This window comes from Chroicocephalus ridibundus, chromosome 32 (genome assembly GCF_963924245.1).
Source record: "Chroicocephalus ridibundus chromosome 32, bChrRid1.1, whole genome shotgun sequence".
Taxonomy (NCBI): domain Eukaryota; kingdom Metazoa; phylum Chordata; class Aves; order Charadriiformes; family Laridae; genus Chroicocephalus; species Chroicocephalus ridibundus.
In genome coordinates this window covers 24,302-48,491 of record NC_086315.1, presented here as the reverse complement: position 1 = coordinate 48,491, position 24,190 = coordinate 24,302, and the positions used below count along the sequence as shown (strand labels likewise).

Genomic DNA, 24,190 nt, shown 5'->3' with positions numbered 1-24,190 from the left:
CCAGTCCCCCCCAGTGTCTCCCAGTGCCCCCCCAGTCCCTCCCAGTGCCCCCCCAGTGTCTTCATGTCCCTCCCAGTGCCCTCCCAGTGCCCACCCAAACCCTCCCAGTCCACCCAGTGGCCCCCTGTCCCTCCCAGTGCCCCCCCAGTCCCCCCCATGCCCCCTCCCAGTGACACCCAGTCCCTCCCAGTCTCTCCCACTCCCTCCCAGTGCCCCCCCAGTGTCTTCATGTCCCTCCCAGTGCCCTCTCAGTGCCCCCCCAAACCCTCCCAGTCCACCCAGTCTCCTCCCAGTCCCTCCCAGTGCCCCCCCGCCGCCCCAAATGCCACCCCACCCTGCGGTGACACTCCAAAGCCTTTATTGCGCTAACGAGGGTGACACAACGAGGGATGGGGGGGGGTGTCCCCAAGGTGTCCCGAAGGTGTCCCCAAGGTGGCCCCAAGGTGGGGGGTTCAAGCCTGGTGGCCACCGAGCCGGGCCACGGGCCACCAGGCCCCAGGCGCCTTCGTTAAGCCCTAACGAGGCCGCCAGCGTGATGGCCCATGGCACGGAGGTGCCACCGCCCTGTCCCGTCCTGGTTGTCCCCAAAGTGTCCCCAAGTCCGGCTCCGAGCCTCCTACGGGCCCCACGGGAGGTTCTACCACGGCGTGGTGGCCACCGTGCCGTGCTCCCAAGCTCTTCCGTTACGTCCTGATGGGGCCACCACGACGATGGACCCCACCATGGAGGTGCCACCACCCCGTCCTGTCCTGGGGAGTCCCCAAAGTGTCCCCAAGTCCAGCTCCGAGCCTCCTACGGGCCCCACGGGAGGTTCTACCACAGCGTGGTGGCCACCGTGCCGTGCTCCCAAGCTCTTCCGTTACGTCCTGATGGGGCCACCACGACGATAGACCACACCATGGAGGTGCCACCACCCCGTCCCGTCCTGGGGAGTCCCCAAAGTGTCCCCAAGTCCAGCTCCGAACCTCCTACGGGCCCCACGGGAGGTTCTACCCCGGCGTGGTGGCCACCGTGCCGTGCTCCCAAGCTCTTCTGTTAGGTCCTAAGAGGGCCACCATGACGATGGACCACACCACGGAGGTGCCACCACCCCGTCCCGTCCTGGGCAGTCCCCAAAGTGTCCCCAAGTCCATCTCCGAGCCTCCTACGGGCCCCATGGGAGGTTCTACCAGAGCGTGGTGGCCACCGTGCCGTGCTCCCAAGCTCTTCCGTTACGTCCTGATGGGGCCACCACGACGATGGACCCCACCATGGAGGTGCCACCACCCCGTCCCGTCCTGGGCAGTCCCCAAAGTGTCCCCAAGTCCAGCTCCGAGCCTCCTACAGGCCCCACGGGAGGTTCTACCACAGCGTGGTGGCCACCGTGCCGTGCTCCCAAGCTCTTCCATTACGTCCTGATGGGGCCACCATGACGATGGACCCCACCATGGAGGTGCCACCACCCCGTCCCATCTCGATGAGTCCCCAAAGTGTCCCCAAGTCCAGCTCCGAGCCTCCTACGGGCCCCATGGGAGGTTCTACCAGAGCGTGGTGGCCACCGTGCCGTGGTCCCAAGCTCTTTCGTTAGGTCCTGATGGGGCCACCATGACGATGGACCCCACCATGGAGGTGCCACCACCCCGTCCCATCTCGATGAGTCCCCAAAGTGTCCCCAAGTCCAGCTCCAAGTGTCCTACGGGCCCCATGGGAGGTTCTACCACAGCGTGGTGGCCACCGTGCCGTGCTCCCAAGCTCTTCCGTTAGGTCCTGATGGGGCCACCATGACGATGGACCCCACCATGGAGGTGCCACCACCCTGTCCCGTCTCGATGAGTCCCCAAAGTGTCCCCAAGTCCAGCTCCGAGCCTCCTACAGGCCCCACGGGAGGTTCTACCACAGCGTGGTGGCCACCGTGCCGTGCTCCCAAGCTCTTCCGTTACGTCCTGCTGGGGCCACCACGACGATGGACCCCACCATGGAGGTGCCACCACCCTGTCCCGTCTCGATGAGTCCCCAAAGTGTCCCCAAGTCCAGCTCCGAGCCTCCTACGGGCCCCACGGGAGGTTCTACCACAGCGTGGTGGCCACCGTGCCGTGCTCCCAAGCTCTTCCGTTAGGTTCTAACAGGGCCACCATGACGATGGACCCCACCATGGAGGTGCCACCACCCCGTCCTGTCCTGGGGAGTCCCCAAAGTGTCCCCAAGTCCAGCTCTGAGCCTCCTACAGGCCCCATGGGAGGTTCTACCACAGCGTGGTGGCCACCGTGCCGTGCTCCAAAGCTCTTTCGTTACGTCCTGCTGGGGCCACCATGACGATGGACCCCACCATGGAGGTGCCACCACCCCGTCCCGTCCTGGGCAGTCCCCAAAGTGTCCCCAAGTCTGGCTCCGAGCCTCCTACAGGCCCCACGGGAGGTTCTACCACAGCGTGGTGGCCACCGCGCCATCTTCCCAAGCTCCTTCCTTAGCTCCTGCTGGGGCCACCACGCCGCTGGCCATCCCCTGAGCGTGGCGGTCCCTCCTACGGGCCGCAGGCCGGGTCCCCGTGGTGGGGGTGACCCTTGAGGTGCCGGGTGAACTGGGGTTTGTAGCGGAAGCGTTTGCCGCAGGCCCCGCAGCCGTAGGGTTTCTCCCCGGTGTGGATGCGTTGGTGCTTGACCAGGTTGGAGCTGACGCAGAAGCTCTTGCCGCAGGCGCCGCAACGGAAAGGTCTCTCCCCCGTGTGGGTCCTCTGGTGCTCGATGAGGGTGGAGCTCTGCCCGAAAGCCTTCCCGCACTCCCCGCAGCGGTAGGGCCGCTCGCCGGTGTGGGTGCGTTGGTGGGACGCCAGGTGGGTCTTCTTCTTGAAGCGTTTGCCGCACTGCCCGCAGGAGAACGGCTTCTCCCCCGTGTGGGTCCTCTCGTGCTTCACCAGGTTGGAGCTGAGGCTGAAGGTCTTGCCGCAACGCCCGCAACCGTACGGTTTCTCCCCCGTGTGGGTCCGCAGGTGTTTCACCAAATTGGAGGTCCGGCCGAAGGTTTTACCGCATTCCGGGCAAGCGTAAGGGGTCTCGCCCGTGTGGGTCCGTCGATGTTCCGTCAAGGTGGAACTCCGGCTGAAGGCCCGCGAGCAAACCGGGCAGGCGTAAGGTTTCTCCCCCGTGTGGGTCCGGAGGTGCTCGGCCAAGGTGGAGCTGCGCCCGAAGCTCTTCTGGCACTGGGGGCAGGTGAAGGGCCTCTCCCCGGTGTGGGTCCGCTGGTGCTCGATGAGGTTGGAGCTCTGGCCGAAGGTCTTGCCGCACTCGGTGCAGCGGTAGGGCTTGGGCGGCCTCCTGCCCCCCTCGGCGATGCCGCCGCCGCCGCCGCCGCCCCCCTCCGGCAGGCCCAGCAGGTTGAGGAAGCCCCGTCGGCCACCGCCGGCCACCGGCGCGCCTAAAGGAAGGGAGAGGAAGAGCTGCTGGGCCACGGGGAGACCGCCGAGGGATGGTGCTCAAAGGAGAACGTCTCCTGTGGGTCATCGTGCCACCGTGGAGGGACGTTCTCCAAAGAACGTCTCCTGTGGGTCATCATCATACCATGGGGGGACGTTCCTTGGAGGAGAACATCTCCTGTGGGTCACTGTGCCACCGTGGAGGGACGTTCTCCAAAGAACGTCTCCTGTGGGTCATTGTGCCACCATGGGGGGACGTTCTCCAAAGAACGTCTCCTGTGGGTCATCATCATACCATGGGGGGACGTTCCTTGGAGGAGAACATCTCCTGTGGGTCACTGTGCCACCGTGGAGGGACGTTCTCCAAAGAACGTCTCCTGTGGGTCATTGTGCCACCATGGGGGGACGTTCTCCAAAGAACATCTCCTCTGGGTCATCATCATACCATGGAGGGATGTTCCTCGGAGGAGAACGTCTCCTGTGGGTCATTGTGCCACCGTGGAGGGACGTTCCTCAAAGGAGAACGTCTCCTGTGGGTCATTGTGCCACCATGGGGGGACGTTCTCCAAAGAACATCTCCTCTGGGTCATCGTCATACCATGGGGGGATGTTCCTCAGAGAAGAACATCTCCTGTGGGTCACTGTGCCACCATGGAGGGACGTTCCTCGGAGGAGAACATCTCCTGTGGGTCATTGTGCCACCATGGAGGGACGTTCCTCAAAGGAGAACGTCTCCTGTGGGTCATTGTGCCACCATGGGGGGACGTTCTCCAAAGAACGTCTCCTCTGGGTCATCGTCATACCATGGGGGGACGTTCCTCGGAGAAGAACATCTCCTGTGGGTCACTGTGCCACCGTGGAGGGACGTTCCTCGGAAGAGAACGTCTCCTGTGGGTCATTGTGCCACCGTGGAGGGACGTTCTCCAAAGAACGTCTCCTCTGGGTCATCGTCATACCATGGGGGGATGTTCCTCAGAGAAGAACATCTCCTGTGGGTCACTGTGCCACCATGGAGGGACGTTCCTTGGAAGAGAACGTCTCCTGTGGGTCATTGTGCCACCGTGGAGGGATGTTCTCCAAAGAACGTCTCCTCTGGGTCATCATCATACCATGGGGAGGATGTTCCTCGGAGAAGAACATCTCCTGTGGGTCACTGTGCCACCGTGGAGGGACGTTCCTCGGAAGAGAACATCTCCTGTGGGTCATTGTGCCACCGTGGAGGGACGTTCCTCGGAGGAGAACGTCTCCTGTGGGTCATTGTGCCACCATGGGGGGACGTTCTCCAAAGAACATCTCCTGTGGGACATTGTGCCACCGTGGAGGGACGTTCCTCGGAAGAGAACATCTCCTGTGGGTCATTGTGCCACCGTGGAGGGACGTTCCTCAAAGGAGAACGTCTCCTGTGGGTCATTGTGCCACCATGGAGGGATGTTCCTCGGAGGAGAACGTCTCCTGTGGGTCATTGTGCCACCATGGGGGGACGTTCTCCAAAGAACGTCTCCTCTGGGTCATCATCATACCATGGGGGGACGTTCCTCGGAGGAGAATATCTCCTGTGGGTCATTGTCATACCATGGGGGGACATTCCTCAGAGAAGAACGTCTCCTGTGGGTCATCGTCATACCATGGAGGGATGTTCCTCAGAGGAGAACGTCTCCTGTGGGTCATTGTGCCACCATGGGGGGACGTTCTCCAAAGAATGTCTCCTCTGGGTCATCGTCATACCATGGGGGGATGTGCCTCGGAGAAGAACATCTCCTGTGGGTCATTGTGCCACCATGGAGGGATGTTCCTCAGAGGAGAACGTCTCCTGTGGGTCATTGTGCCACCATGGGGGGATGTTCTCCAAAGAATGTCTCCTCTGGGTCATCGTCATACCATGGGGGGATGTGCCTCGGAGAAGAACATCTCCTGTGGGTCACTGTGCCACCATGGAGGGACGTTCCTCGGAAGAGAACATCTCCTGTGGGTCATTGTGCCACCATGGAGGGACGTTCCTCGGAGGAGAACATCTCCTGTGGGTCATCGTCATACCATGGGGGGACGTTCCTCGGAGGAGAACGTCTCCTGTGGGTCACTGTGCCACCACCGAGGGACATTTTTCGAAGGAGAACTTCTCCTGGCCCACATTTGTCCCATTTTCTAGAGTTTTTGCCCCATTTTCTCAGCTTTTCCCCCATTTTCTTGGGGGTTTTGCCCCCGTTTCCTTGGCTTTTGCCCCATTTTCTCATGGTTTTGCCCCATTTTCTTGGGGGTTTGCCCCATTTTCTCAGGGTCTTGCCCCATTTTCTCGGGTTTTGCCCCATTTTCTTGGGTTTTGCCCCATTTTCTTGGGGTTTGGCCCCATTTTCTCAGATTTTTGCCCCATTTCCTTGGGGTTTTGCCCCATTTTCTACGGTTTTTGCCCCATTTTCTTGGGCTTTCCCCACATTTTCTTGGGCTTTTGCCCCATTTTATCAGGTTTTGCCCCATTTTCTTGGAGTTTTTGACCCTTTTTCTTGTGGTTTTGTGCCATTTTCTGGGGGTTTCCCCCCATTTTCTCTGGTTTTGCCCCATTTTCAGGGGGTTTGCCCCATTTTCTTGGGCTTTCCCCACATTTTCTTGGGGTTTTGCCCCATTTTGGGGTGTTTTTTTCACTATTTTCTTGGGGTTTTCCCCAATTTCTTGGGGTTTTCCCTATTTTCTCAGATTTTTGCCCCATTTTCTTGGGTTTTGCCCCATTTTTGGGAGGTTTTGCCCCTTTTCCTGGGTTTCCCCCCATTTTCTTGGGGTTTCCCCCCATTTTCTTGGGGTTTTGCCCCATTTTGGTTTTTTTTTTCCACTATTTTCTTGGGGTTTTCCCCATTTTCTTGTGGTTTTCCCCATTTTCTCAGATTTTTGCCCCGTTTTCTCAGATTTTTACCCCATTTTGGGGGGGTTTTGCCCCACTTTCTGGGTTTTTTCCCCCATTTTCCTGGGTTTCCCCCCCATTTTCTTGGGTTTTTACCCCATTTTCTTGGCTTTTTGCCCCATTTTCGGGGGGGGTTGCCCCACGTTTTCCGTTTTTTGCCCCCTTTTCTGGGGGTTTTGCCCCATTTTCGGGGGTTTTTGCCCCGTTTCCTCACCTGCTGGGGGGCGCGGGGGACCGTCCCCGTCACCCCGCTCCTGGGGGGGCCGCGGCCCCTCCCCCGGCTCCATCGGCTGCGGGTGAAAACGGGGGGAAAAAGGGCAAAAAATGACCAAAAAAGCCCCCAAACGCCCCCCGAAACCCCAAACGTTTTCCCAAAACTTCACCAAAATCAGGCCTTTTCCCCCCAAAAACGCACCCCCTCCCATGGCCGTTATTTACCCTCCCCCCCCCAGGCTGGGAGAAACCGACCCGTTTTCCCTGGTTTTCGCCCCAAAACGCAAGCCCCGCAATGAGTTAATCCCCCCCCCCGCCCCGGAGCTGGGAGAAATTTGCCCGTTTTTCCCCTTTTTCACCCCAAAACTCAAGCCCTGCAATGAGTTAAATTTTCCACCCCCACCCCCGGCTGGCAGAAACCGACCCATTTTCCCTGGTTTTCACCCCAAAACACAAACCCCGCAACGAGTTAAATTTTCCACCCCCCCACCCCCCCCCCAGGGCAGGAGAAACCGACCCAATTTCCCCCTTTTTCCCCCCAAAACTCACTCCCCCGCAACGAGTTAATTTTTCCACTCCCCAGCTGGGAGGAACCGACCCATTTTTTCCCCCTTTTTCACCCCAAAACACAAACCCCGCAATGAGTTAATTCCACACCCACCCCCCCCACCCCCCCCCGCTCGGAAGAATTTGCCCATTTTCCCTGTTTTTCACCCCAAAACTCAAGCCCCACAATGAGTTAATCCACACCCACCCACCCCCCTCCCCCCCCCGGAGTCCCATTTTCCCCCTTTTTCCCCCCAAAACGCCGCCCCTCCGCTACCTAATTCCCGCCCCTCCCCCAGCCCCAGCGATTGACCCATTTTCCCCCTTTTTCACCCCAAAAATGGGGGGGGGGGGGGGGAGGACGGACACGACGACACCCTCACCCCGGGCGCTGGCGTCTCCCCGGCGCGCGACAGGCCCAATCCCGGCGCTTTTCGCCCCAAAAGCGGCGGCGTTCGGGGCCTGGCGGACAATGGTGGCGGGAGAGCGGCGTTTCCTGCCGCAAAGGCTCCCGGGGACACGCCAAGAACACGCGTGTCACCCTGCGGACACGCCAAGGGACACGCGTGTCGCCCGGGAACACGCCAAGGGACACGTGTGTCGCCCGGGAACACGCCAAGGGACATGGGAATCCACTGGGAACACGCCAAGGGACATGAGTGTCACCCGGGAACACGCCAAGGGACATGGGAATCCACCGGGAACATGCCAACGGACACGTGTGTCGCCCGGGAACACGCCAAGGGACATGGGAATCCACTGGGAACACGCCAAGGGACATGAGTGTCACCCGGGAACACGCCAAGGGACATGCGAATCCACTGGGAACATGCCAAGGGACACGAGTGTCGCTCAGGAACACGCCAAGGGACATACGAATCCACCAGGAACACGCCAAGGGACACGAGTGTCACCCTGCGGACATGCCAAGGGACATGTGTGTCACACGGGAACACGCCAAGGGACATGGGAATCCACCGGGAACACGCCAAGGGACACGTGTGTCGCCTGGGAACACGCCAAGGGACATGGGAATCCACCGGGAACACACCAAGGGACACGAGTGTCACCCGGGAACACGCCAAGGGACATGTGTGTCACCCGGGAACACGCCAAGGGACATGGGAATCCACCGGGAACATGTCAAGGGACACGTGTGTCGCCTGGGAACACGCCAAGAACACGCATGTCACCCTGCGGACATGCCAAGGGACATGCGTGTCCGACGGGAACACGCCAAGGGACATGGGAATCCACTGGGAACACGCCAAGGGACATGTGTGTCACCTGGGAACACGCCAAGGGACATGTGTGTCGCCCGGGAACACGCCAAGGGACATGCGAATCCACCGGGAACACGCCAAGGGACACGTGTGTCACCCAGGAACACGCCAAGAACACACGTGTCACCCTGCAGACACACCAAGGGACACGCGTGTCGCACAGGAACACAAGACATCCCTCCCAGTGCTCCCAGTGCCCCCCCAACCCCCTCCCAGTGCTCCCAGTATCCCCCCAAATCCCTTCCCAGTCCTCCCAGTGCCCCCCCAACCCCCTCCCAGTGCTCCCAGTATCCCCCCAAATCCCTTCCCAGTGCTCCCAGTGCCCCCAACCCCCTCCCAGTCCTTCCAGTGCCCCCGAAACCCCCTCCCAGTGCTCCCAGTGCCCCCGCAAACCCCCTCCCAGTGCTCCCAGTTCCCCCCAAATCCCTCCCAGTCCTCCCAGTGCCCCCCAAACCCCCTCCCAGTCCTCCCAGTGCCCCCCCAACCCCCTCCCAGTGCTCCCAGTGCCCCCGCAAACCCTCTCCCAGTGCTCCCAGTTCCCCCCAAATGCCTCCCAGTCCTCCCAGTGCCCCCCCAACCCCTTCCCAGTGCTCCCAGTACCACCCAGTGCCCCCCCAATGCCCTTCCCAGTGCTCCCAGTTCCCCCCACATCCTTCCCAGTGCTCCCAGTGCCCCCCAAACCCTCTCCCAGTGCTCCCAGTTCCCCCCAAATCCCTCCCAGTCCTCCCAGTGCCCCCCCAACCCCCTCCCAGTTCTCCCATTATCCCCCCAAATCCCTTCCCAGTCCTCCCAGTGCCCCCCAACCCCCTCCCAGTCCTCCCAGTACCCCACCAGTGGCCCCCCACATCCCTCCCAGTGCTCCCAGTGCCCTCCCAAACCCCCTCCCAGTGCTCCCAGTACCACCCAGTGCCCCCCCAATGCCCTTCCCAGTGCTCCCAGTTCCCCCCAAATCCCTCCCAGTCCTCCCACTGCCCCCCCAACCCCCTCCCAGTGCTCCCATTATCCCCCCAAATCCCTTCCCAGTCCTCCCAGTGCCCCCCAACCCCCTCCCAGTCCTCCCAGTACCCCACCAGTGGCCCCCCACATCCCTCCCAGTGCCCACAGTGCCCCCGCAAACCCCCTCCCAGTGCTCCCAGTTCCCCCCAAATCCCTCCCAGTCCTCCCAGTGCCCCCCCAAACCCCCTCCCAGTGCTCCCAGTCCTCCCAGTTCCCCCCAAATCCCTCCCAGTCCTCCCAGTGCCCCCCCAAGCCCCTCCCAGTCCTCCCAGTGCCCCCCCAAACCCCCTCCCAGTGCTCCCAGTCCTCCCAGTTCCCCCCAAATCCCTCCCAGTCCTCCCAGTGCCCCCCCAAACCCCCTCCCAGTCCTCCCAGTACCACCCAGTGCCCCCCAATGCCCTTCCCAGTGCTCCCAGTTGCCCCCACATCCCTCCCAGTGCTCCCAGTTCCCCCCAAATCCCTTCCCAGTGCTCCCAGTGCCCTCCCCAACCCCCTCCCAGTGCTCCCAGTTCCCCCCAAATCCCTTCCCAGTCCTCCCAGTGCCCCCCAACCCCCTCCCAGTGCTCCCAGTACCACCCAGTGCCCCCCCAATGCCCTTCCCAGTGCTCCCAGTTCCCCCCAACCCCCTCCCAGTGCTCCCAGTGCCCCCCCAAACCCCCTCCCAGTGCTCCCAGTACCACCCAGTGCCCCCCCAATGCCTTTCCCAGTGCTCCCAGTTCCCCCCAAATCCCTTCCCAGTGCTCCCAGTGCCCTCCCCAACCCCCTCCCAGTGCTCCCAGTTCCCCCCAAATCCCTTCCCAGTCCTCCCAGTTCCCCCCACATCCCTCCCAGTCCTCCCAGTACCACCCAGTGCCCCCCAACCCCCTTCCAGTGCTCCCAGTGCCCCCTCAAACCCCCTCCCAGTCCTCCCAGTTCCCCCCAAATCCCTCCCAGTCCTCCCAGTGCCCCGCCAACCCCCTCCCAGTCCTCCCAGTACCCCACCAGTGGCCCCCCACATCCCTCCCAGTGCTCCCAGTGCCCCCCCAATGCCCTTCCCAGTGCTCCCAGTTCCCCCCACATCCCTCCCAGTCCTCCCAGTGCCCCCCCAACCCCCTCCCAGTCCTCCCAGTACCCCACTAGTGGCCCCCCACATCCCTCCCAGTGCCCCCAGTGTCCCCGCAAACCCCCTCCCAGTGCTCCCAGTACCACCCAGTGCCCCCGCAATGCCCTTCCCATTGCTCCCAGTGCCTCCCCAACCCCCTCCCAGTGCTCCCAGTTCCCCCCAAATCCCTTCCCAGTCCTCCCAGTGCCCCCCAACCCCCTCCCAGTCCTCCCAGTGCCCCCCCAAACCCCCTCCCAGTGCTCCCAGTACCACCCAGTGCCCCCCCAATGCCCTTCCCAGTGCTCCCAGTTCCCCCCAAATCCCTTCCCAGTCCTCCCAGTTCCCCCCAACCCCCTCCCAGTGCTCCCAGTATCCCCCCAAATCCCTTCCCAGTGCTCCCAGTTCCCCCCAAATCCCTCCCAGTCCTCCCAGTGCCCCCCCAACCCCCTCCCAGTCCTCCCAGTATCCCCCCAAATCCCTTCCCAGTCCTCCCATTGCCCCCCCAAACCCCCTCCCAGTGCTCCCAGTACCACCCAGTGCCCCCCCAATGCCCTTCCCAGTGCTCCCAGTGCCACCTCAAACCCCCTCCCAGTGCTCCCAGTTCCCCCCAAATCCCTCCCAGTCCTCCCAGTACCCCACCAGTGGCCCCCCACATCCCTCCCAGTGCTCCCAGTGCCAGCCCAATGCCCTTCCCAGTGCTCCCAGTTCCCCCCACATCCCTCCCAGTCCTCCCAGTGCCCCCCCAACCCCCTCCCAGTGCTCCCAGTAGCCCCCAGTCAGCACCCACAGCCGCAGCCCTTCTCTACTCTTTATTGTCATCCCGGGAGGCCCCGGGGGGGGGGAGGGGGAAGGTGGGGACGCGGATGGGGGGGGAGGGGACCTGGGCGGGGGGAGGGAGGTTGTCCCCGTGGCAGAGCCGTGGGCCTGGGCCAGGAGGAGAAGCTCGGGGTGGTCCTCGGCCACCAGACGGAGCCGTGGCCTCAGGGCACCACGACGGGCCTGGCCCAGGACGATGGAACCCAGGATGGTCCTCCAAGATGGACGTATGGACACGGGGCACCACGATGGACCTGGGTGAAGATGATGGATGGTCCTCCAAGATGAAGGTATGGACTCGGGGGACCATGATGGACCTGGACCAGGACGATGGAACCCAGGATGGTCCTCCAAGATGGACGTATGGACACGGGGCACCACGATGGACCTGGGTGAAGATGATGGATGGTCCTCCAAGACGTAGCCATGGACTCAGGGCACCATGATGGACCTGGACCAAGATGATGGATGGTCCTCCCAGACGTAGCCATGGCCTTGGGGCACCACAATGGACCTGGACCAAGACGATGGATGGTCCTCCAAGATGAAGCCATGGACTCAGGGCACCATGGTGGACCTGGACCAGGACGATGGAACCCAGGATGGTCCTCCAAGACGTAGCCATGGACTCAGGGCACCATGATGGACCTGGACCAGGATGATGGAACCCAGGATGGTCCTCCAAGATGAAGGTATGGACTCAGGGCACCATGATGGACCTGGACCAAGATGATGGATGGTCCTCCCAGACGTAGCCATGGCCTTGGGGCACCACGATGGACCTCGACCAAGACGATGGATGGTCCTCCAAGACGAAGGTATGGCCTCGGGGGACCATGATGGACCTGGACCAGGATGATGGATGGTCCTCCAAGACGAAGGTATGGCCTCGGGGGACCATGATGGACCTGGGTCAAGACGATGGATGCCATGATGGTCCTCCAAGACGTAGCAATGGCCTCGGGGCACCACGACGGACCCGGGTCAAGACGATGGATGGTCCTCCAAGACGTAGCCATGGCCTTGGGGCACCATGACGGACATGGAACAGGATGATGGAACCCAGGATGGTCCTCCAAGACGAAGGTATGGCCTCAGGGCACCATGCTGGACCTGGACCAGGATGATGGATGGTCCTCCAAGATGATGGTATGGCCTCGGGGGACCATGATGGACCTGGACCAGGATGATGGATGGTCCTCCCAGACGTAGCCATGGACTCGGGGCACCATAATGGACCTGGGTCAAGACGATGGATGCCATGATGGTCCTCCAAGACGAAGCCATGGCCTTGGGGCACCACGACGGACCCGGGTCAAGACGATGGATGGTTCTCCAAGACGTAGCGATGGCCTTGGGGCACCACGACGGACATGGAACAGGATGATGGAACCCAGGATGGTCCTCCAAGACGAAGGTATGTCCTCGGGGGACCATGATGGACCTGGACCAGGATGATGGATGGTCCTCCCAGACGTAGCCATGGACTCGGGGCACCATAATGGACCTGGGTCAAGACGATGGATGCCATGATGGTCCTCCAAGACGTAGCCATGGCCTTGGGGCACCACGACGGACCCGGGTCAAGACGACGAATGGTCCTCCAAGACGTAGCCACGGCCTCGGGGCCCCCCACGCCGGAGCTGACCCCCGCCGAGACGCCCCGGGACGGGGGAGAAGGTGGGTCTCAGGCGAGGTGGGTGCGCTGGTGCTTGCTGAAGGCCGAGCTCCAGCCGAAGGTCTTGCCGCACTGGGCGCAGCGGTAGGGTCGTTCGCCGGTGTGGGTGTGCCGGTGTTCCAGGAGGTTGGCGCTTTGCCGGAAGCTCTTGCCGCAGTCCCCGCAGCGGTAGGGCCGTTCGCCGGTGTGGGTGCGGCGGTGTTTGGCCAGGTGGGAGTTTTGGCAGAAGCTCTTGCCGCAGAGGCCGCAGGTGTAGGGTCGCTCGCCCGTGTGGGTGCGTTGGTGTTGGATGAGGTTGGAGCTTTGCCGGAAGGCTTTGCCGCATTCGGTGCAGCGGTAGGGTCGCTCGCCGGTGTGGGTCAAGCGGTGTTTGGCCAAGTAGGAGCCCAAGGCGAAGCCTTTGCCGCAGAGCGGGCAGAAATGCCGCTCGCCCGCCCCGTGGGTCCGCCGGTGTTCGGCCAGGTTGGAGCTTTGGCTGAAGATCTTGCCGCATTCGGGGCACTTGTAGGGTTTCTCGCCGGTGTGGGTGACCTGGTGCCGCAAGAGCTTGGAGCTTTGGCCGAAGGCTTTGCCGCATTCGGGGCACTTGTAGGGTTTGACGGGGGGACGACAAGCCCGGAGGTGACGGGCCAAGCGGCAACTCCAAAGGAAAGCGGCCCCGCAGTGGGGACAACCCAACGGTTGCTCGGGTTGGTGATGCCGGAGCCCGGCGGGTTGAGCGTAAGCTTTGCCGCAAGCTTCGCATCGGTAGGGTTTGGTCACCGGGCCGTGACGGCGCCGGCGGTGACGGGCCAGTTGGGCGCTCCCTTCGAAACGTTCGGGGCAGAGAGGGCAAGGGAAAGCGCCGGCGTGGGTTTGGCGATGGAGGAGCAAAGTGGCGCCGTGCCGGAAGGTTCGGCCGCATTCTTCGCAACGGTGAGGCCGCTCCGGGGCCTGGGCCTCGGCGTCACCGGCGTCGCCGGCGGTTTCTTCTTCTTCTTCTTCTTCGCCGTGGTGCTTCTTGCGGTGGCCGGCCAAAGCCGCCGGGCGAGGGAAGTGCTGGCCGCAATCCCGGCACCGGTGACCCCCGTGAGCCCCGCGTCGATGTTTAGCCAAATCGGAGCTGACGGCGAAACGCCGGCCGCACTCGGGGCAACCGTAAGGTCGTTCGCCCGTGTGGGTCCGCCGATGGGTGGCCAACGTGGATTTGCGACCGAAAGCCCGGCCGCATTCGGGGCAGCCGTAAGGCCGTTCGCCGGTGTGGGTCCGCCGGTGATGTACCAACGTGGAGCTCTGGCTGAAACGGGCGCCGCATTGACCGCACCGGAAAGGTTTTTCGCCCGTGTGGGTACGTTGGTGTTCCAAGAGGGTGGAACCGCGGCTGAAGGTTTTGCCGCATTCGCCGCAGGCGTGGGGTTTGGCGCCGGCGTGGCCTTTGCGGTGTTCCAAGAGGGAGGAACTCCAACCGAAGGCTTTGCCGCACTCGCCGCAACGGTAGGGCCGTTCCCCCGTGTGCACCCGCCGGTGTTTCAGCAGGTTGGAGCTTTGGGCGAAGGTTTTGCCGCACTCGCCGCAACGGTAGGGCCGGGGGGGGGCGGCCTCCCCGCCCCCCTCCTCTTCCTCCTCTTCCTCTTCTGGAAACGGAGTCGGGGGGGGGGGGGGAAGGTCAAGCCGTGCCTCAGTTTCCCCCACCCCACACCCCACCCCCCTCAACGCCCATGGTGAGGACTCACCCGGCGGCGCGGCGGCGGCGGCGGGTCCCGGCGGTGGGGAGCTGGGGAGGGAAAAAAAAAAGGGGGTGGGGGGGGGGGCGCGGGGTGGTGACACCCCATGGGGACGTGGCCACCCTTGGGGCCGTCCCCAGCCCAGGGCGGGGGGGAGACGGTGGGAGGTGGGTTTCGGGGGGAAGGACATCGGTTATGGGGGGAGGGAGGCGCTGGGGGGGGGACACCGTCTTGGGGACATTGGTCTTGGGGACATCAGTGTTGGGGACGTTGGTCTTGAGGACGTTGGTCTTGGGGACATCAGTGTTGGGGACGTTGGTCTTGGGGACGTTGGCCATGGGGGGAGGGAGATGCTGGGGGGTGGGGACGTCGTCGTGGGGACATTGGTCTTGGGGACGTTGGTTATGGGGGGAGGGAGACGCTTTGGGGTGGGGACACCGTCTTGGGGACATTGTTTTGGGGACGTTGGTCTTGGGGACGTTGGCCATGGGGACATCAGTGTTGGGGACGTTGGTCTTGGGGACGTTGGCCATGGGGGGAGGGAGATGCTGGGGGGTGGGGACACCGTCTTGGGGACATCGTCTTGGGGACGTTGGCCATGGGGACATTGGTGTTCGGGATGTTGGTCTTGGGGACGTTGGCCATGGGGGGAGGGAGATGCTGGGGGGTGGGGACACTGTCTTGGGGACATTGGTCTTGGGGACGTTGGCCATGGGGGGAGGGAGATGCTGGCACCTTGGGGACATCGTCTTGGGGACGTTGGTTATGGGGGGAGGGACGCGCTGGGGGGCAGGGACGTCGTCGTGGGGACGTTGGTCTTGAGGACGATGGTCTTGGGGACATCAGTGTTGGGGACGTTGGTCTTGGGGACGTTGGCCATGGGGGGAGGGAGGCGCTGGGGGGTGGGGACGTCGTCGTGGGGACGTTGGTCTTGGGGACGTTGGTTATGGGGGGAGGGAGATGCTGTGGGGGGGGACACCGTCCTGGGGACATTGGTCTTGGGGACGTTGGCCATGGGGGGAGGGAGATGCTGGCACCTTGGGGACATCGTCTTGGGGACGTTGGTTATGGGGGGAGGGAGACGCTGGGGGGTGGGGACGTCGTCGTGGGGACGTTGGTCTTGGGGACGTTGGTCTTGGGGACGTTGGCCATGGGGGGAGGGAGATGCTGGCACCTTGGGGACATCGTCTTGGGGACGTTGGTTATGGGGGGAGGGAGACGCTGCGGGGTGGGGACGTCGTCGTGGGGACGTTGGTCTTGGGGACGTTGGTCTTGGGGACGTTGGCCATGGGGGGAGGGAGATGCTGGGGGTTGGGGACACCGTCTTGGGGACGTTGGTCTTGGGGACGCTGGTTATGGGGTGAGGGAGATGCTTCGGGGTGGGGACACCGTCTTGGGGACATCGTCTTGGGGACGTTGGCCATGGGGACATTGGTGTTCGGGATGTTGGTCTTGGGGACGTTGGCCATGGGGGGAGGGAGATGCTGGGGGGTGGGGACACTGTCTTGGGGACATTGGTCTTGGGGACGTTGGCCATGGGGGGAGGGAGATGCTGGCACCTTGGGGACATCGTCTTGGGGACGTTGGTTATGGGGGGAGGGACGCGCTGGGGGGCAGGGACGTCGTCGTGGGGACGTTGGTCTTGAGGACGATGGTCTTGGGGACATCAGTGTTGGGGACGTTGGTCTTGGGGACGTTGGCCATGGGGGGAGGGAGGCGCTGGGGGGTGGGGACGTCGTCGTGGGGACGTTGGTCTTGGGGACGTTGGTTATGGGGGGAGGGAGATGCTGTGGGGGGGGACACCGTCCTGGGGACATTGGTCTTGGGGACGTTGGCCATGGGGGGAGGGAGATGCTGGCACCTTGGGGACATCGTCTTGGGGACGTTGGTTATGGGGGGAGGGAGACGCTGCGGGGTGGGGACGTCGTCGTGGGGACGTTGGTCTTGGGGACGTTGGTCTTGGGGACGTTGGCCATGGGGGGAGGGAGATGCTGGGGGTTGGGGACACCGTCTTGGGGACGTTGGTCTTGGGGACGCTGGTTATGGGGTGAGGGAGATGCTTCGGGGTGGGGACACCGTCTTGGGGACATCGTCTTGGGGACGTTGGCCATGGGGACATTGGTGTTGGGGACATTGGTCTTGGGGACGTTGGTTATGGGGGGAGGGAGACGCTGGGGGGTGGGGACATCATCCTGGGGACATTGGTCTTGGGGACGTTGGTCTTGGGGACATCGGCCATGGAGGGGAGGGAGATGTTGGCACCTTGGGGACATCGGTCTTGGGGACATCGTCTTGGGGACGTTGGTCTTGGGGACGTTGGCCATGGGGGGAGGGAGATGTTGGCACCTTGGGGACATCGTCTTGGGGACGTTGGTTATGGGGGGAGGGAGATGCTGGGGGGTGGGGACACCATGTTGGGGACATCGTCTTGGGGACGTTGGTCTTGGGGACGTTGGTCTTGGGGACGTTGGCCATGGGGGGAGGGAGACGCTGGCACCTTGGGGACATCGGTCTTGGGGACGTTGGTCTTGGGGACGTTGGCCATGGGGGGAGGGAGACGTTGGCACCTTGGGGACATCGGTCTTGGGGACGTTGGTCTTGGGGACATCAGTTATGGGGCGGGGGAGATGCTGGGGGGTGGGGACACCGTCTTGGGGACATCAGTTATGGGGCGGGGGAGATGCTGGGGGGTGGGGACACCGTCTTGAGGGACAACGTGGTGGCCCCGGGGATGTCCCCGAGGGCTGGGCTCCCCCCAGGGCAGAAGGGCCCCCGTGTCCTCGTCCCCTCCGTGTGTCCCCCCACCCCGCCCCCCACCACCACCCCCGTGTCCCCCCCACCGTGTCCCCCCCCCCCCCGTGTCCCCCCCCGTGTCCCCACCTGGTGGCCTCGGGCTCCTCCAGCGGGAAGGGCCCGTTGCTGTCACCCTCCTCCGGGAAGTCGGGGGCCGACGGGGACTCGCCCTGGGGGGGGGGGAGGGGAGGGGAGGGGACACGCGGCGTCACCGGGCGGCGCGTGTCACACGCGTGTCCCCCCCCCCATAGACCCTACGGGGGGTCAGATCCCGCCCCATAGCCCCTATATCCCCCCCATAGCCCCTATAGGGGGTCAGATCCTGCCCCATAGCCCCTATATCACCCCTATAGCTCCTATGGGGGGTCAGATCCTGCCCCATAGCCCCTGTGACCCCCCCATAGCCCCTATAGGGGGGAAGATCCTGCCCGATAGCCCCTATATCACCCCTATAGCTCCTATGGGGGGTCAGATCCTGCCCCATAGCCCCTATATGACCCCCCCATAGCCCCTATAGGGGGGAAGATCCTGCCCCATAGCCCCTATGACCCCCCCCCATAGACCCTATGGGGGTCAGATCCTGCCCCATAGCCCCTGAATCCCCCCCATAGCCCCTATAGGGGGGAAGATCCTGCCCCATAGCCCCTATGACCCCCCCCCATAGACCCTATGGGGGTCAGATCCTGCCCCATAGCCCCTGAATCCCCCCCATAGCCCCTATAGGGGGTCAGATCCCGCCCCATAGCCCCTATATCACCCCTATAGCTCCTATGGGGGGTCAGATCCTGCCCCATAGCCCCTGTGACCCCCCCATAGCCCCTATAGGGGGGAAGATCCTGCCCCATAGCCCCTATGACCCCCCCCCATAGACCCTATGGGGGTCAGATCCTGCCCCATAGCCCCTGAATCCCCCCCATAGCCCCTATAGGGGGGAAGATCCTGCCCCATAGCCCCTATGACCCCCCCCCATAGACCCTATGGGGGTCAGATCCTGCCCCATAGCCCCTGAATCCCCCCCATAGCCCCTATAGGGGGTCAGATCCCGCCCCATAGCCCCTATATCACCCCTATAGCTCCTATGGGGGGTCAGATCCTGCCCCATAGCCCCTATGACCCCTCCCCATAGACCCTATGGGGGGTCAGATCCCGCCCCATAGCCCCTCTGTCCCCCCTATAACCCCAATGGGGGAGCAGAACCTGCCCCATAGCCCCTGTGTCCCCCCTATAACCCCTATGGGGGGAAGATCCCGCCCCATAGCCCCTGTGTCCCCCCTGTAGCCACTATGGGGGTCAGATCCCGCCCCATAGCCCCTATACCCCCCCATAGCCCCTATAGGGGGGAAGATCCTGCCCCATAGCCCCTATAGGGGGGCAGAACCCGCCCCATAGCCCCTATATCCCCCTATAGCTCCTATGGGGGGAAGATCCCACCCCATAGCCCTTATGTCCCCCCTATAGCCCCTATGGGAGGGAAAATCCTGCCCCATAGCCCATATAGGGGGGTCAGATGCCACCCTATAGCCCCCACAGCCCCCCATAGCCCCTACAGGGGGCAGAACCCGCCCCATAGCCCCTATATCCCCCCCATAGCCCTTATAGGGGGGAAGATCCCACCCCATAGCCCCTATATCCCCCCTATAGCCCCTATGGGGGAAGATCCCACCCCATAGCCCCTATATCCCCCCCATAGCCCCTATAGGGGGAAAGATCCCGCCCCATAGCCCCTATATCCCCCCCATAGCCCCTATAGGGGGGCAGAACCCGCCCCATAGCCCCTATATCCCCCCCATAGCCCCTATGGGGGGAAGATCCCGCCCCATAGCCCCTATATCCCCCCCATAGCTCCTATGGGGGGAAGATCCCACCCCACAGCCCCTATATCCCCCCCATAGCCCCTATAGGGGGTCAGATCCCGCCCCATAGCCCCTATATCCCCCCCATAGCCCCTATAGGGGGTCAGATCCCGCCCCATAGCCCCTATATCCCCCCACACAGCCCCTATAGGGGGGAAGATCCCGCCCCATAGCCCCTATAGCCCCCCCATAGCCCCTATAGGGGGTCAGATCCCGCCCCATAGCCCCTATATCCCCCCCATAGCCCCTATAGGGGGTCAGATCCCGCCCCATAGCCCCTATATCCCCCCCATAGCCCCTATAGGGGGTCAGATCCCACCCCATAGCCCCTATATCCCCCCTATAGACCCTACAGGGGGTCAGATCCCGCCCCATAGCCCCTATATCCCCCCCATAGCCCCTATAGGGGGCTCAGCTCCCGCCCCACAGCCCCTATAGAGGGGTCGTCGCCCCCCCCCACCCCACCCCCCCCCATAGGCCCTATGGGGCTGGGGGGGGTGGGGGGGTGGGGGGTTGCCGCTCCCCTCCCGTCCCCCCGCTCACCTCCATTGTCATCGGTGGCGTCACCGCCTACGTCACGCGGGGGGGGGAGGGGCCGGACGCCTGGGTCCACATCGCCCCTCCCCCCCCCCCCTTCCTCTTCCTGTCCCTCCCCCCCCCTCCCCCCCCCCTCCTTCCTCCTCCTCCTCCTCCTCCTCCTCCCGCCCCGACGGTGAGTCCCGGCGCCCCCCAAACCCCCCGGATTTCACCCCAAAAGTGGGGCTGGGGGAGGGGTTGGGGGGGGGGGGGGGGGTGGGGGGAGGGGCGAGGCCTCGACCCGGGGGGGGGGGGGTGGAGGGGGGGGGAAGGGGGGGGGGAGGGGTGTTAATTAGCGCCGCAATTAACGGCGCTGGGTTCGGTGGCGATGGTGGCGTTGGCCTTCGGGCGGGTGGCGATTAATTAATGCCGTAATTAAGGAAAGTCCGGCGCGGGCCCGGAACGTGGGGCCGTGAAGGGCGAGTCGCGGCCGCCGCGACCCACGGCCTTGGCCGCGACCCACGGCGTTCGTCGCGACCCACGGCGTGCGTTAATTAACGGCGTTAATTGCGATGGCGGCGTCATCGGGCGTCTTAAACTCATGCCAAGAGTCGGGATTCGCCGTCGTGACCCACGGCGTTCGTCGCGACCCACGGCGTTCGTCGCGACCCACGGCATTAATTGTGACCCACGGTGTTCGTTGCGACCCATCGATCTCATCGCGACCCACGGCGTTCGTTAATTAATGGCGTTAATTGCGGTCGCGGCGTCATCGCGCGTCTTAAACTCATGCCAAGAGTCGGGATTTGCCGTCGTGACCCACGGCGTTCGTTGCGACCCACGGCGCTAATTGCGACCCATAGCCTTTGTTGCGACCCACGGCGTTCATCGCCACCCATCGAACTCATCGCGACCCACAGCGTTCGTTAATTAATGGTGTTAATTGTGGTCGCGGTGTCATCGGGCATCTTAAACTCATGCCAAGAGTCGGGATTTGCCGTCGTGACCCACGGCGTTCGTTGCGACCCACGGCGCTAATTGCGACCCACGGTGTTCGTTGCGACCCATCGATCTCATCGCGACCCACGGCGTTCGTTAATTAATGGTGTTAATTGCGGTCGCGGCGTCATCGCGCGTCTTAAACTCATGCCAAGAGTCGGGATTCGCCGTCGTGACCCATGGCGTTCGTCGCGACCCGTGGCGCTAATTGCGACCCACAGCGTTCATTGCGACCCACGGCGTTCATCGCCACCCATCGCATTCATTGCAACCCACGGCGTTCATTAATTAACGGTGTTAATTGCGATGGCGGCGTCATCGGGCGTCTTAAACTCATGCCAAGAGTCGGGATTCGCCGTCGTGACCCACAGCGTTCGTCGCGACCCACGGCACTAATTGCGACCCATAGCCTTCGTTGCGACCCACGGCGTTCATCGCCACCCATCGAACTCATCGCGACCCACGGCGTTTGTTAATTAATGGCGTTAATTGCGGTCGCGGCGTCATCGGGCGTCTTAAACTCATGCCAAGAGTCGGGATTCGCCGTCTTGACCCACGGCGTTCGTTGCGACCCACGGCACTAATTGCGACCCACAGCGTTCGTTGCGACCCACGGCGTTCGTTGCGACCCATCGCATTCATCGCGACCCACGGCGTTCATTAATTAACGGTGTTAATTGCGATGGCGGCGTCATTGGGCGTCTTAAACTCATGCCAAGAGTCGGGATTCGCCGTCGTGACCCACGGCGTTCGTCGCGACCCACGGCACTAATTGCGACCCACAGCCTTCGTTGCGACCCACGGCGTTCATCGCCACCCATCGAACTCATCGCGACCCACGGCGTTCGTTAATTAATGGTGTTAATTGCGGTCGCGGTGTCATCGCGCGTCTTAAACTCATGCCAAGAGTCGGGATTCGCCGTCTTGACCCATGGCGTTCGTTGCGACCCACGGCACTAATTGCGACCCACGGTGTTTGTTGCGACCCACAGCGTACGTTGCAACCCATCGCATTCATTGCGACCCACAGCGTTCATTAATTAACGGCGTTAATTGCGGTCGCGGCGTCATCGCGCGCCTTAAACTCATGCCAAGAGTCGGGATTCGCCGTCGTGACCCACGGCGTTTGTTGCGACCCACGGCACTAATTGCGACCCACAGCCTTCGTTGTGACCCACGGCGTTCATCGCCACCCATCGAACTCATCGCGACCCACGGCGTTCGTTAATTAATGGTGTTAATTGTGATGGCGGCGTCATCGTGCGTCTTAAACTCATGCCAAGGGTTGGAATTTGCAGTCGTGACCCACGGCATTCGTTGCGACCCACGGCGCTAATTGCGACCCATAGCCTTCGTTGCGACCCATGGCGTTCATCGCCACCCATCGAACTCATCGCGACCCACGGCGTTCGTTAATTAATGGCGTTAATTGCGGTCGCGGCGTCATCGCGTGTCTTAAACTCATGCCAAGAGTCGGGATTCGCCGTCTTGACCCACGGCGTTTGTCGTGACCCACGGCGTTTGTTGCGACCCACGGCGTTCGTTGCGACCCATCGATCTCATTGCAACCCACGGCGTCCATTAATTAATGGTGTTAATTGCGATGGCGGCGTCATCGGGCGTCTTAAACTCATGCCAAGGGTTGGAATTTGCCGCCGCGACCCACGGCGTTCATTGCGACCCACGGCGCTAATTGCGACCCATGGCGTTCTTTGTGACCCACGGCGTCCATTAATTAATGGCGTTAATTGCGATGGCGGCGTCATCGTGCGTCTTAAACTCATGCCAAGGGTTGGAATTTGCCGCCGCAACCCACGGTGTTCATCGCGACCCACGGCGCTAATTGCGACCCACGGCGCTAATTGCGACCCATGGCATTCTTTGTGACCCACGGCGTCCATTAATTAATGGCGTTAATTGCGATGGCGGCGTCATCGTGCGTCTTAAACTCATGCCAAGGGTTGGAATTTGCCGCCGTGACCCACGGCGTTCATCGCGACCCACGGCGTTCATTGCGACCCACGGCGCTAATTGCGACCCACGGCGTTCATTAATTAACGGCGTTAATCGCCGCCGCGGCGCCCGGCGCCCGCCCCGAAACGCGGCGCCCGAGTTGCCAATTCGCCGCCGCGCCCCACGGCCTGCGTCGCGTCGTGTCGCGTCGTCCCCCCCCCCGCGCCCCACGGCGTCCGCCTCCCCCCGCGCCCCACGGCGCCGCTTCCTCCCCTTCCCCATTAACGCCGGGCGACGGCCGGCGCTAACGAGCCTTTTCGCCCTTTCGACAGGTGCCGAAGCCCGGGGGAGGGCGCCGAGAACCGCCGTCGCCACCGAGACGGCGCCCGATTCCTTCCCCAACCCCCCCCCCCCCCCACCAGCCCCGGCACGAGCCCGGACCCCCAACTCGGTGGCCCGGTGGCCACCCCCCCCCCCCTTCCAATTAACGGCGTTAATTAGGGCGGGGCCGCCATGCCGAAGGGGCCGCGCCCGGCCGAGCGCTACCGCCTGAAGTACAGCCGCTTACGGCGGGCGGCCCGAGCCCTGGTCTTCGAGAACGGGGCCCTCTGCGACGAGGTGGCTCGTTTGGAAGCCAAGTGGCTACGAGCCCGGGAAGAGCGGCGCTTCCTCCTGGCCCGACTCCTCCGTTTCCGAGCCCTCGCCGGCCCCGAGGAAGCCGCCGGCGGCGGCATCGGCGGCATCGATGGCGGCGGCGGCGGCGGCCGACGGGCTCGAAGGGGAGGGAAAGACGGGGCTCGCGGCCCCGGGGCGAGGGCTAGCGGGCAACGAGAGGGGCCGCGGGACGAGGCGAGGGCCAGCGGGTCGAGGCCGGTTGGGTCCCGGGACGAGCGGAGGCCGCCGGGGCAACGAGACGGGCAACGGGACGAGTGGAGGCCGCCGGGGCAACGAGACGGGCAACGGGACGAACGGAAGCCATCGGGGCAACGAGACGGGCAACGGGACGAGCGGAGGCCATCGGGGCAACGAGACGGGCAACGGGACGAGCGGAGGCCGCCGGGGCAACGAGACGAGCCGCGGGCAACCGGTTCGAGGCCTTTTGGCTCCCGGGATGGGCCCAGGCCACCGACGGCCGGCGCCGGGCTACGGCCGGGGCCCAGAGAAATTTCGAAGCCACCCGGGCAACGAGAAGAAGCCAAAACCGAGCCCAAGGCCCCGGGCTCGCGACCGAGCCCGAGAGACGATTCCAAAGGGGAAACGCCGCCGTCGGCCATCTTGAAGCCGCCGGAAGATTCCCCTAGCCCAAGCGGGCCAGCGGCGGCCCCTTGGAGGCCGGCCCCTCGACGGCGGGGGGGGGGGACCCCTTCGCCCTTGAGCTTGGGGCCGGCGCGGGTGCAGGGGGCGGGGGGGCCAGCGGCCGATTTGCCCGGGGGCTACCGCGGCACCCCGCCTCTACGCCGCCGATGGCCGCCGCCGCCGCCG

At 63.5% G+C, this 24,190-nt stretch overlaps 1 protein-coding gene across 1 annotated transcript; it reads right to left on the bottom strand.

Moving 5' to 3' along the window:
* Positions 1 to 341: 341 nt before the first annotated feature.
* LOC134508137 (zinc finger protein 91-like) lies at positions 342 to 19,846 on the bottom strand. The gene is made up of 5 exons (XM_063319248.1): positions 19,784 to 19,846; positions 17,475 to 17,557; positions 14,604 to 14,644; positions 12,907 to 14,504; positions 342 to 3,298 (listed from the first exon to the last, which is right to left on the bottom strand). Exons 1-5 carry the CDS (start codon positions 19,793 to 19,795, stop codon positions 2,501 to 2,503), a joined length of 2,532 nt encoding a protein of 843 aa, XP_063175318.1. The 5' UTR covers positions 19,796 to 19,846; the 3' UTR covers positions 342 to 2,500.
* Positions 19,847 to 24,190: the final 4,344 nt, after the last annotated feature.

Coding starts and splice junctions, on each gene's coding strand:
- LOC134508137 (XM_063319248.1), bottom strand. Junction 14,645..17,474: donor GAGGAGCCCGAGGCCACCAG/GTGGGGACACGG, acceptor TTCCCTCCCCAG/CTCCCCACCGCCGGGACCCG. Junction 3,299..12,906: donor AGCACCAGCGCACCCACCTC/GCCTGAGACCCA, acceptor GGCATCGCCGAG/GGGGGCAGGAGGCCGCCCAA.